Below are 12173 nucleotides of genomic sequence, written 5' to 3' on the forward strand. Positions count from 1 at the left end.
TTATTTCATCTATGTAATAATAATCGAAGTCATATACATATAGCTAGTTTATATCTTAACGCATTTTATAAAAATTGTTCATTTTGTTAATACAATTATCTATTTTTTACCATTTAAGTCGCGCGCAAATCCGTATATATCAGAGATATTTTTTGTATTGTGCGTAAACACGATATAAGTCCTCATATATTAATTTGGTATTTCTACTGTGAGAGTTCAGTATCAGCAATATATCAATAACTATCATCTAATATAAAAATACATTTTTATATTAGATGAAAGTTATTGATATTGCTGATATTGAGCTCTCACAGCAGAAATATGAAATTATGAGGCCTTATCGTGTTTACGCACAATACAAAAAAAATTTCTGATATATTATATGGATTTGCGCGCGACTTAAATGGAAAAAAAATAGATAATTGTATTAACAAAATCCGTAATATTTTAACATACTTTTAACGCAATCTATGTGCGCAGAACAAAAACATAAAAATTCTTTTAACATACTTTTAACGCAATCTATGTGCGCAGAACAAAAACAAAAATTCTTTTAACATACTTTTAACGCAATCTATGTGCGCAGAACAAAAACAAAAATTCTTTTAACATACTTTTAACGCAATCTATGTGCGCAGAACAAAAACATACAAATACTGTGGAATAAACAAAAGAAATAAAGTAAAAAGGGAAAGAAATACATATATATAACGAGTATATATAAAATTATATGAAATGTTAACGAAATTAAATATCTTATAAATCTTTTGTCCGTAAATAATCTAAATATTGTTTAACGTGTTATTTATACGTTTAAATTAAATTTGACGGCGTGTTTTATAGAAAATCTATCTTTTTCTTAATATAATGTCGCTCAGAAAACAACTAAACAAAAAATAAAAATAATGCAATAAATAAAACTTGTCTTTGATCACACATATCAGTTGAATAATCGAAGTCATATGGCTTATATCTTATAGCATTTTGTAAAAATTATTCATTTCATATTCGCCAATTTTGTTTCACTTGCATCGAATCGTTCCTTTGCTCTTCGTAGCCACTTTTGTGCAGATTCTTCTATATCCTTTTTCGTAAATGATTCGTTGTATCTTTCCCCTGCAGCTGTAATATAGAATATAAATCGAGTAAAAATGTTTTTGAATCAGTTAATTATTTACTTTTAGAGGTCTTCGACTTTTTACTTCGACTTTTACGTTTTAAGCTGTTAACTATTTCGCAAATATTGTATGTTGCATTAGATTTATAGACCTTTTGATATAATACATACATATATATATATATATATATATATACAATATACATATATATATATATAATACATATAAACGTTAAATAAACAAATCAAAATCCGGAAATCTAGACAGAAAGATCGTAAAAAATTTAATTTTTAAATTAATTTAGATAATATTAATTTTTTACCAATTAACATTTCCGCCAATTTCAATTCATAAAACTTCTTTTTATGTTTCTTTCCAAACCAACTGTAGGTTTGTGCTAATTTATTACTTAGAAGTTGGTTCAAATTTCGTTTCACAAATTCATAGCAATGTTTGCCACCAGTACGTAATGCTTCTGTTACCTGCAATTTGTGTGTTAATGTTTATTATTTTATAACTTTAAATATTAATTGTATAAAAAAATGGTATGCATATAAGATATATATGTATCTGTGTGTGTGTGTGTGTGTGTGCGTGTGTGTGTGTGTGTGCGTAAACATACACATTTATATGTACATAATAGCAAATACATAGTAAAATAAAATATTTACATCTAAAAAATTAAAGTATTTAATATAAAAACAAAATACGTTACCGATGTCTCAAAATTGACTTGGTTTTTTAAAAATTGCTCGACTTCTTGTAATTCTTCTTCCGTTTCTAATGGAAGTGTAAAAAAACAGAAAACTGATTCCTGTCTTTGAATGCCATTATTAATGCCATTAGATTGATTTAATCCAATATTTTTTATCTCTCGAATGTCTTCGGACGTTTGCCACAATTGCGCCTTGAAGTAATTTTGTTGACGAATTATTTCTTTAAAATATATTTCTGGAAAAACAATTATTACAAATAATTTTGTATAAACATATATACGCAATGAATTAAAAGTAATATATATACCATTTTTATTCTGCATTTGAACGTGTGCTGGACAAAGGTGACACGTGCATTCGAAATTAGTAAATGGTAAATTTTCTTTTCTTGAATTAACACAATTGACCTCAAAATTATTGTCCTGTTGTGCAGCTACCTGTTTGTCTATAGCTTTCAATTTTTGTAAAATAATAAAATTAGTTTAATAAATTAAATATAAAAATATTTTTTCAATATTTCTTAATATTATATAATAATAATAATTAGCGCTACGCGTGTCTCCCACGAAATGGGAATTATTTAAACTTTCACATCTTTTGTAATAGTAAATAATATTCCATCTTTAGATTACAGTTATGCATTCAAAAATACCATATTATCTGATTATTGATGCCTTTTTCCAGACTTCTTATAAAAAATATTATATATAACAATACATTATACATATAATATCACTTTTTATAGTTTACTATTAATTGTTAATAATTAAACATACCTTTTATACGCTCGAGCTTTTTCAGAGACAAATTATGTTGAAAAGACTCTCCAGAACATGAACTTCTTGATGTGTTACTTCTTGCATCTTGTGTTATTGCAACTTCTTCATCGGTATTTTCTCTTACCTCATCTTGTCCATAATTGTCTATAAATATAGATAAAATTTTCATATATTTATTTATATTTATTTATAATTATATATTTACTTTTTATTTATTTAGAGTTAAATATTTAAGTATTAATATTAAAATGTAAAACTTTTGTTTAAAAATAATGAAAAATATTTGGAAAAAAGAGAGTGTTATGTATGTGTGTGTATATATATGTATGTAATATTTAATTGTAGAGTCATGAAATTATTAAAGAGACTTTATCTTAACTTATCGAGATTTTCTGCACGCAGATGTATACACTCACGCGTAGAAAATCTCCGAAAAGTTAAGATAAATTCTCTTTAATAATTTTATGACTACAATAAAATAAATAATTCTTCCTAAAGATTTAAAAATACAATACATACATTTTATTATAAAAAAATTAATGTTACTTATAAAATAATGTAAATAAACCTTTCAAAGAAGGAGGTGTCGGCACAAAATTGTATCTGCATTCGTCTTCTGAAGAAGAAGAAAAAAATTGCTTTTTCCTAATTTTCCTCTTTTTCTTCTCTTCACCAGACATTTCCGAGTTTAAATCTGATGTATTTTCAGCTTTTTTACACTTCTCCCTTGCTGTTATGTAATCATCTAAAAAATGTGGAAATAATTAAATAGTTAATAATTTGTATCAATATATAATAATTGACTATGAATCACTTCATATCATAAATATATTTTTTATTAATAAACTCTTGAATAAGTTCCAAAACGTACTGTAAGTGCTATTTCGAAAAATGGTTATTCCATATGAAGGCCAATGTATATCCGGCTCTTCATTTTTTCGAATTGCTGCTATTACTTTATCTTGTTGGAAAGATGGCCAATAACAACGATTATTATTAATCCATGCAGTTGGTACGGCTTCAACTGAATTTTCTTTGTTGAATTTTACAACAGTCCACGATGATCCCGGCATATTTATTTGAAAACAAAAACTGTATACAAGTACATTGAAAGAGGAAAAGAAAAAGAGAGAAAAGGGAAAGCAGAAGAGAGAAGGGAGAGAAGGAGAGGGGGAGAGAGGAGACAGAGAAAATGTATTGCATGCAATTATAATATTTAATTCGAATGTAAAAGGGGAAACACAACATACTGATCTTTATATTTTAATTTTAAGCATTTATATACAATTTGCGCTATGTTCCACATCTGTAAGTTAGTTTCAAGATTATCGACTAAATAAATACCTAATTGAGATGATCTGCAGGGTTCAGAATAAAAATCAATGAATGACTTATATTTATGTCCAATTACAAAAATATCTTTATCATTTGAAACAAAATTCTTAACAACTATAATAGCTCTATCACTTAAATAACAACAATTATCAGGTTCATCTGTTTTTAACGTATAGTTTTCAAAAGTAACTTTACTAAATTGTTTGCATATCTGAAAATCTGAATGTGAATTTAAATTATTAATGAGTGGACCGTTAAAATGCGGATTGTGAAGTTTACTATTAACTGTCTTTAGTTTTTGATTATCATTAACACAAAAATTTCGTTCACTTATTCGACAAACAATTTGTTCTAATACTTTATCATTTTTACGAACCATTTTTAAAATTGATTGCAAATAATTTTCAAATGGAAAAGCGCTAAATTCCTGCAGAGTTCCAAATTTTATTGCGTCATCATGAAGATGTAATAAGTTATGAATATTACTCGATGTATTTTGTTTGCCATATAGAATAATGAAGGTTTTCACAAAGTATTGTAATAATAATTTGGCATAATCTGAATAACGATTCATAAGCTTAGAATTTGATAAAATTCTAACAGCTACATGCAAAGTTAAAAAATTAATATATCTATCATAATTAAGAATAGATTTCAAAACAACAGGTCCCGTATACAACAAAAATGTTCTGAATTCAGTTGCTTTCCACCTTTTACATTCAAATAATGATCGTGTTTTTCGATTAATTTCGCATGGCACATTAATCTTTTGAATTTCTAACTTTTTCGATATTTCACTCATTTCCTTAAATGATAATTTAGATCGGGGTGTTCCAAAGCACCACAATTTGACAATTAATTTTTTGACAACTCCCAGATAAAGCAAATGCATTGGATCTGATGGAAAATCTTTTACCATATCTATATTAGGAATTGATTCTAGAATAGATGTACCTGTATGATGGTCTTTTTGTAATTTTAGTCTAAAATCATGATTTGTTCTTAAAGGAAAACTATTTAAATATGGATAACATACTCGATCATGAATATATTCCCCTTTTGCTGTACATTTCGGGCATGAATAATAACCGGAATGACCCTTTGTAAATGTAATAAAAGATTTAGCAGGTACGTCGCATATAAAAGCATTAATTTTAAATGAATAAGTTCGATCATTAATTGTTATACCGTGAGTTGTTAAAATAATTGCTTCATCAATGAAATCTTTTAAAAAAACGTTTGCATCTGCAGGCTTTTCATTCCCGTAATAAATTCCAACAATATTTACTTCATTATAATTTTCAATTAAATTGCATAAAATAGGATAAACTTGACCGCTTGAACTTTTAAATAAAGGGAGACCATCAATATTAATATTAACTTTAATAAACTGCAAATGTTTAATAGAATACCGCGACAAAAGTTGCTTGACACAATTACTTAAACCGAAATGATAATACTGCCCCGGTGTTACGTTTTGTACATTTACTTTTCTGGGAGTTTTCAATAAGCTACGAGCATCTGAAGGTAATTCCGGATATTTAGATTTAATACGTGTCATTAATTCATTTAGTGCAACATGTGAAATACGATTTTTAAGAGCCCATTCTTGAAGCCATAAAATAAAACCAGATGAAATATCGGCGAGATTATTAGATGCAGAAACATTATTAACAATGTTAATTACTTCAGTAATATCAAAATTGCTGTTATTTATACTTTCATTTTCTAAAACATTGTTACTTTCTTCAAAATAATTAGAATTACTATTTACTTGTTCAAGATTGTCAAAATCGTCGTTTAATTGGTAATTATTTCTACAAATGTTCTGTCTTAATAAAAAATTATTCGATACATCATTCGCACTACTACATAATGAAATATTACTATTTGAAATTGAGGATGCACTCTCTCTCTCTATTTGTAATGAATCCGAACTACAACTGCTGTGTACAATGTTAACTGTTGAGTCTGATATCTCTTTAACTCGTTGATAATATCGACGTTTTATTTGTGGCATCTTTTAAAATTATTAATATTGTTTTCTTACTTGTGTTAATTATTAATCTCTGCTGTCGATTGTTTATATAATCCCTGTTATATAGTCCCTGTTGATATCTTTCAGAAGTCCTATTTAGCGCCAAATATTTTCCACTCTGTCAAAGTGTCAGTGAAAATTACTGAAAAATAATTAGAAAACATTATTTTAATTATATGTGTATTCTTTAAGAATTAAATATTCGATTTCAATTTTTTTAGCAATTAAGAATATGTTGCCATTATGTTCTAAAACGAAGGAAAACTATTTATAATAATTAACTAAATGGTACGGCTTGAATGCACAAATCAAATTTGATGTACTTACTTTTAAATTGTATTACTTTATAAACTTTAAGATATATACTTATTTTATACATATTTAACTATAAGATGTATAATATTATACAAAAATAAAAAATTGGTGAGTCGAAAAATTATAAAGTATATTGGTAAATATATCAAACATTATTAATGCACCACATATTGTAATTAGAAATAAATAAAAACACTATACTGTAAGGTATACAGAAAACTAAATGTAAATATGTGCATGTATTACATAGTAGCTCTTTTTATATTCTAATCAATTAGCTATAAAAAGTTTTTAGGATATACTAATTGTTTTCCGACTTCAGTATATAACGGATTTTTATAAATTTTTTGAATTTTTTGTTTATGTTGCAACACTGTACAAATTTTATTTTTCTAAACTAGATTCGACATTTATCATTAGAAAATAATAAGAAACAATAAATAATAGAGAGGTAAATAAAGTAGTAAGATAATTTTTTAATATTAAAATTTATCACTTTGAATGGAAGAAATGTTATATATATATACGCGAACTACTGTTGGCGGAGGATGAAGAAGGGATGATACATATGTTGGGGAAAATGGAGAGTTATATGGACAAGAAAAGGTTAGAGGTGAATGTGGATAAGACAAAGGTAATGAGGTTTAAAAAGGGAGGAGGAAGAATGAAGAGAGTGGAGTGGAGATGGAAAGGAAAAAGGTTAGAGGAAGTGAAAGAATTCACATATTTAGGGTATAAGCTACAGAGGAACGGGGGGCAGGAGGCGCAGGTAAAGAACAGAGTTAGGAAAGCAGGAGCGGTGATAAGACAGGTGTGGGGAATGGGAAAGAGAAGGTTTGCAGGAGACTGGATGAAAAGAGTATGGCTAATGGAAAGGTTGGTGGGGACGGTGTTGGAATATGGGGCGGAAATATGGGGATGGAAGGAGAGGAGAGAGGTGGAGGCAATGCAGGAGCGATGGATTAGGTGGACGTTAGGAGTAGACTGGTGCACGCCGGGGTATATGGTAAGAGAGGAGATAGGAAAAGACAAATTTAGGATAAGGGCAGGAAGGAGGGCGGTAGGGTATGAGAGGAAGTTGGAGGAAGGAAGGGGAGGAAGTTTAGCGAGGAAATGTTTTGAGGATATGAAAGAGAGGATAAGGGGAGGAAAGGAAAGAACGATGTGGGAGGAAGAGAGGGGGAAATTCTGGGAAGAAAGAGGAATAGAAGGGAAAGAGATGGAGGAAAAAAGGGGAAGGGGAGAGGAAGTATATGAGGGGTGGGAACAGAAAGACAGGGAAAGGCAGAAGGAGGAAAGATGGGAGAGGATAAGAGAGTCGAGATATAATAGATGGTATGGGGAATGGAAGGAGGAGGGTTTACCGGAATACCTGAGAAAGGGATGGGGGGAAAGTAGATGGAGAAGGATAGTTAGGTTCAGAATGAACAATGAGATGAGAGGGGCGAGATACTGGGAAGAAGAGGGGAAAAGAAGGTGTAGGTTATGCGGGATAGAAGATGAAACATGGGAGCATGTGATAGGAGAATGTGGGGGAGAAGGGGGGAAGGGAAACTGGTGGGAAAGAATGAAGGAAATACTGCAGGAAGGAGGAGAAGGGGAAGGATGGATGAGAGAAATAGAGAAAAAGAGGGAAGAGGGGAGAATGGAAGAAAGAAGGGAGGGAGGGGAAAAGGAGGAAGGAAGTATGAGGAGGAGAATGAGTGAGGTATGAATGAGGTGGTGGAGAATGTATGGGGAATCGGAAGCCGAAGCGAAGCGATAGGTAGGGACGGCTCTTTCTCTCTCTAAAGTAGTAGATAAGTAGGTTAAGGTAGAATTAAGTTATTTGTAAATTAGATGTAAGAGTAGAGTTAAGAGTAAATATAAGTAAGATTGTAAGAGTTTGTAAGGTTGGGGAACGCTCCTTCAAAAGCGCCTTCAATCCCTTAGGGGACGAATAAAGAATTGAACTGAATATACGCGAACTTTTTAAAAACATTATTTTGACAAATGTTTTAAAATACTTTTTCTTTTTCATTGCTTCTATGTTTTTTAAATATAATTGAAAATTACAATTCAGATTGACACATTTTGCAGTATTTGTAGGTTTATTAAAATTATCAGCAAGAAACGCCGAATTATATGTTGTACAATTTTAAAGTTATGGAATATAATTTTATAAATATTAAGATTAATATTTTATTTAAATAACTTTTTGAAATTAGAATATGGATTTACACAAAAGAGGGAGTAGAGAGAGAGAGAGAGGAGAGAGAGAGAGAGAGAGAGAGAGAGAGAGAGAGAGATAGAGAGAAAGATAGAGAAAAGAGAGATTTTGTTATGCTATTTATTGGAAACTAAAAAATGCTAATTAATTTTTAATTTTAAATTATAACATTAAATGTGTCAAATATTTAATTATTGAACATATAGCACATATAATCATAATTAGTTTACATATAACGTTAACATATTACTAATTCTTATAGTTATAGAAACTTATTATATATATATATATATATATATACATGTATATATATATGCATTTACAAATTTTTATAATGTATTAATTATATATTTAACTTTAAGAGGACGGGACTGGTCCCTTTAGGGACCACCTATTTGATCGGAGGTTTGTCCTAAGTTATACATTCGATTTATATATGAATTACACGTTTTAAAAGAGGTCGATTTGCACTGAAAATTTTCCGTCCTTTAAAGGTTAATATATAATATGATCTGTATATATAACATGCGTGATATGTAATATATAATATTATTATTTTATATATACCCATACACACACACATATAAATTTTACCAAAAAAGTTTTTATAATACATATAAACATAAATATGTTAGCTGTAAATTTATATAATATTTAAATAATAATCCGTTATATATACATGTATTTATGTATGTATGTGTGGGTGTATGCGTAAACATATAATTTTATTAATTAACATAAGAAAAATTGAAAACAAATTAATATATAATTCAAAATAAATAGATAGTACATTTAGGTGCATTTATCATTTAACAAGAATATATATAAATATATATATACCCAGCAAACACCGATATATAATTGTTACATTGCTATAATAAAACGGAATATTACAGGTAATATAACGTGTACGTTACATGTAACATCCATGTTTGTTGTAATTTCCCACTCATAGATGTAACATTTTAATATAACATATATTACGTTGTAGTTATATTGTAATTATATATCAAATAGCACATTGATGTATTGATAAGTCAGTGCTATCTTTGGATATAATGACAATATAACTACAATGTAATATATGTAATATTAAAAATGTTACATCTATGAGTGGGAAATTACAACTAACATATACGTCACATGTAATATGCTTAAGTATATAACATTTATATACTGTGTTTACTGGGTATATAATATATAATATAGATATATATATTGTATAGGTGTCCCATAATTCGCGAACCACCGCGAATATTAGTTAATAACTCAATAATTATTGCGAATATCGCAAAATGATACAGGACTTTTCTATTCAGTTTAACACGCTCTATCTGCCCATTCGCGGTGGTTCGCGAATTATGGGTCACCCTGTATATATATATATATATATATATATATATATATTTATATTTATACATTTATATTATTATATTATATGCAACAATAAAATTTATTATATGGCTATTTTCTTGTGACTACAAAAATATTAACTAATATATATTTCAACTACTTCGAGTACAATTGCAAAAAATAAAAAACTTGATGCATGCAGTCATAATGTTTTGTTAACACAGAGGCATGTAATACATCTAAATAAACAATAACTAAAGCAATAAAAGAAATAATTTATACAATATAAAAAAATTATTCATATGAAGTATGTTCACGTATGTCAAGCTGCAATTTGTTTTTCATCCTCAGATTAAAAGAAAAATAAATTTAACATATAAGACGGGCAACAAGAGCCAAATCGCGGATGACAATGCGTTATCCTAACGAAACTAAATAATTTTTCGTTAGAATTAAATACCGGTGCACAAGGCACCAAATTTTTACTTGGACACGGCCAAGATTTTAAATATGAAATAATCTCATATTTTGAGATTTAATTTCAATACCCCTTTAACCCCCCTACGGAAAATAAATAAATGAATGCAAGAGAAAAATATAGATCCGAAAATCGCTGAATCGGGAATCGAACCCGAGACCTTTCGCTTGCCGGGCGACTGCTCTTCCAGCTGAGCTATTCAGATCCTTTCGATTCTATACTTTTCTCTGTTATATATATTAATGTTGGTAAACAAACGCAAAATTAAAAGAAAAATGTTTCAAAATCTCTCTCTATCCTTCGGTTTGATTGTTCCGAATGTTTAACTGACTTGTAATTCGGTAATATAAGTCATCCTTATTTATCATAATGTTATTCATCTAAAACAAATCGTTTTATTAATTATAATAGAATTAAATAAATCGTAATTTTATTCCGCATGATGAAAATCGAATATATATATATATATAAAATAAACAAAGATTTGCACTATGAAATCACAATATATTTTTTAAATCTTCTGTGTTATTCACTTCAACTAAGTTAGTTTCTATAATACCTCTAACGGCATATAATATTATTTGCTAAAATGTATTGTTTTTCTAACATTATCAAAATTATTTTAAACATTAAATAATAATTATTAATATCGCAGAATTATCAAATTTTGTATACATATTTTAACATGTAAAATTTTTACCTAAGATAGATTTATGGAATATACGTTATTAATAATAATAATTAATGCTGCAATTATATTAACATTTTAAAAACAAAAATAAACAAATGTATGTATATATAATACACGTAATAAACTTTTGTACACAACATTTATAAAAATATGCCACATTACTTTGGTTTTATTTCGTTAAAATGATCTAATATGTACTCCAGTATAATATGGTTATTCGCATGCTTTGTATAATAATATGTAAGAAACTGTTAAAGAATTTGGATATTCCTGTTCTGTAGAAATGTTTTGATTAAATCTTAAATACTTTTTAATGAGATTAGTATCTGTAGGGCAAGCCAAGTATTCTAAAAATTTAGTATCAGATTTATTCAATCTTATATCATACACTAATTGCCAAGTGGTTTCTTCTTTGATTATCATCAAATCATAACAATATGTTCATTCCTTCCACCATGGCTTAAAGTCTATAATTATAAAAATTAAAATTTTTTTATTAAAAATTAGCATATGGGTCTCTTGATCAAATCATTATTTGAACATTATAGACAATACCTATAAGATTCGATTAAAAAAGGCTAAAAATATGTCACAATATTTACCTGTGTGTTTCAGTATCTTTGATATGTTGTGTTAATGTATTGTTGGCTTCTTTCATACAAGTGATGTTACCGAGAAAACATGCCCATCTTGCAGCTTCTTGTCGTAAACGTATTCTAAGTTTGTTTTTATCTTCAGTTTCTTCATATTTGATTCTTTCAAGTACCCCGTTTAATCCCTGCATTATACGATTCTGAAAAGCGTTAAATATATATTTCTTTGTTTATATTATAAATGTAGTAAAACAATCTCTCTCTATTATTTTCCAACAGATTCTTAAAATTTTCTCTTTCTTTGAAACGAACATACGTACAAATTCACTTATATTGACGCGAGCATTTATCTGTGCACGTACATACACTCAAATATATATATACATATGCATACAAAAATAGGGAGGATCCTTATTGCCATTAATTGCTAATAGGATCGATTGACAACAGATCGTTTACTAACAAATCGTTTGCTCACAAAACTTTTTGCCTACAAATCTATTGTCTACAAGCTCTTTTGTGCACAAATAATAAAATTTAGACACAAA

At 28.3% G+C, this 12173-nt stretch overlaps 2 protein-coding genes across 2 annotated transcripts; both read right to left on the bottom strand.

Moving 5' to 3' along the window:
• Positions 1 to 778: 778 nt before the first annotated feature.
• LOC114940036 (uncharacterized) lies at positions 779 to 6192 on the bottom strand. Its single transcript, XM_085489337.1, has 8 exons — positions 5999 to 6192; positions 3485 to 3705; positions 3182 to 3358; positions 2611 to 2757; positions 2142 to 2285; positions 1834 to 2069; positions 1441 to 1600; positions 779 to 1122 (listed from the first exon to the last, which is right to left on the bottom strand). The coding sequence occupies exons 2-8, from the start codon at positions 3684 to 3686 to the stop codon at positions 998 to 1000; spliced, it is 1191 nt and encodes a 396-aa protein (XP_085345463.1). The 5' UTR covers positions 3687 to 3705; positions 5999 to 6192; the 3' UTR covers positions 779 to 997.
• On the bottom strand, positions 3830 to 4750 carry LOC146719972 (uncharacterized). The gene has a single exon (XM_085489340.1). The coding sequence runs from the start codon at positions 4748 to 4750 to the stop codon at positions 3830 to 3832; it is 921 nt and encodes a 306-aa protein (XP_085345466.1).
• Positions 6193 to 12173: the final 5981 nt, after the last annotated feature.

The sequence above is a fragment of the Nylanderia fulva genome, unplaced genomic scaffold (genome assembly GCF_048542155.1).
Source record: "Nylanderia fulva isolate GAGA-0341 unplaced genomic scaffold, ASM4854215v1 Scaffold80, whole genome shotgun sequence".
NCBI lineage: Eukaryota > Metazoa > Arthropoda > Insecta > Hymenoptera > Formicidae > Nylanderia > Nylanderia fulva.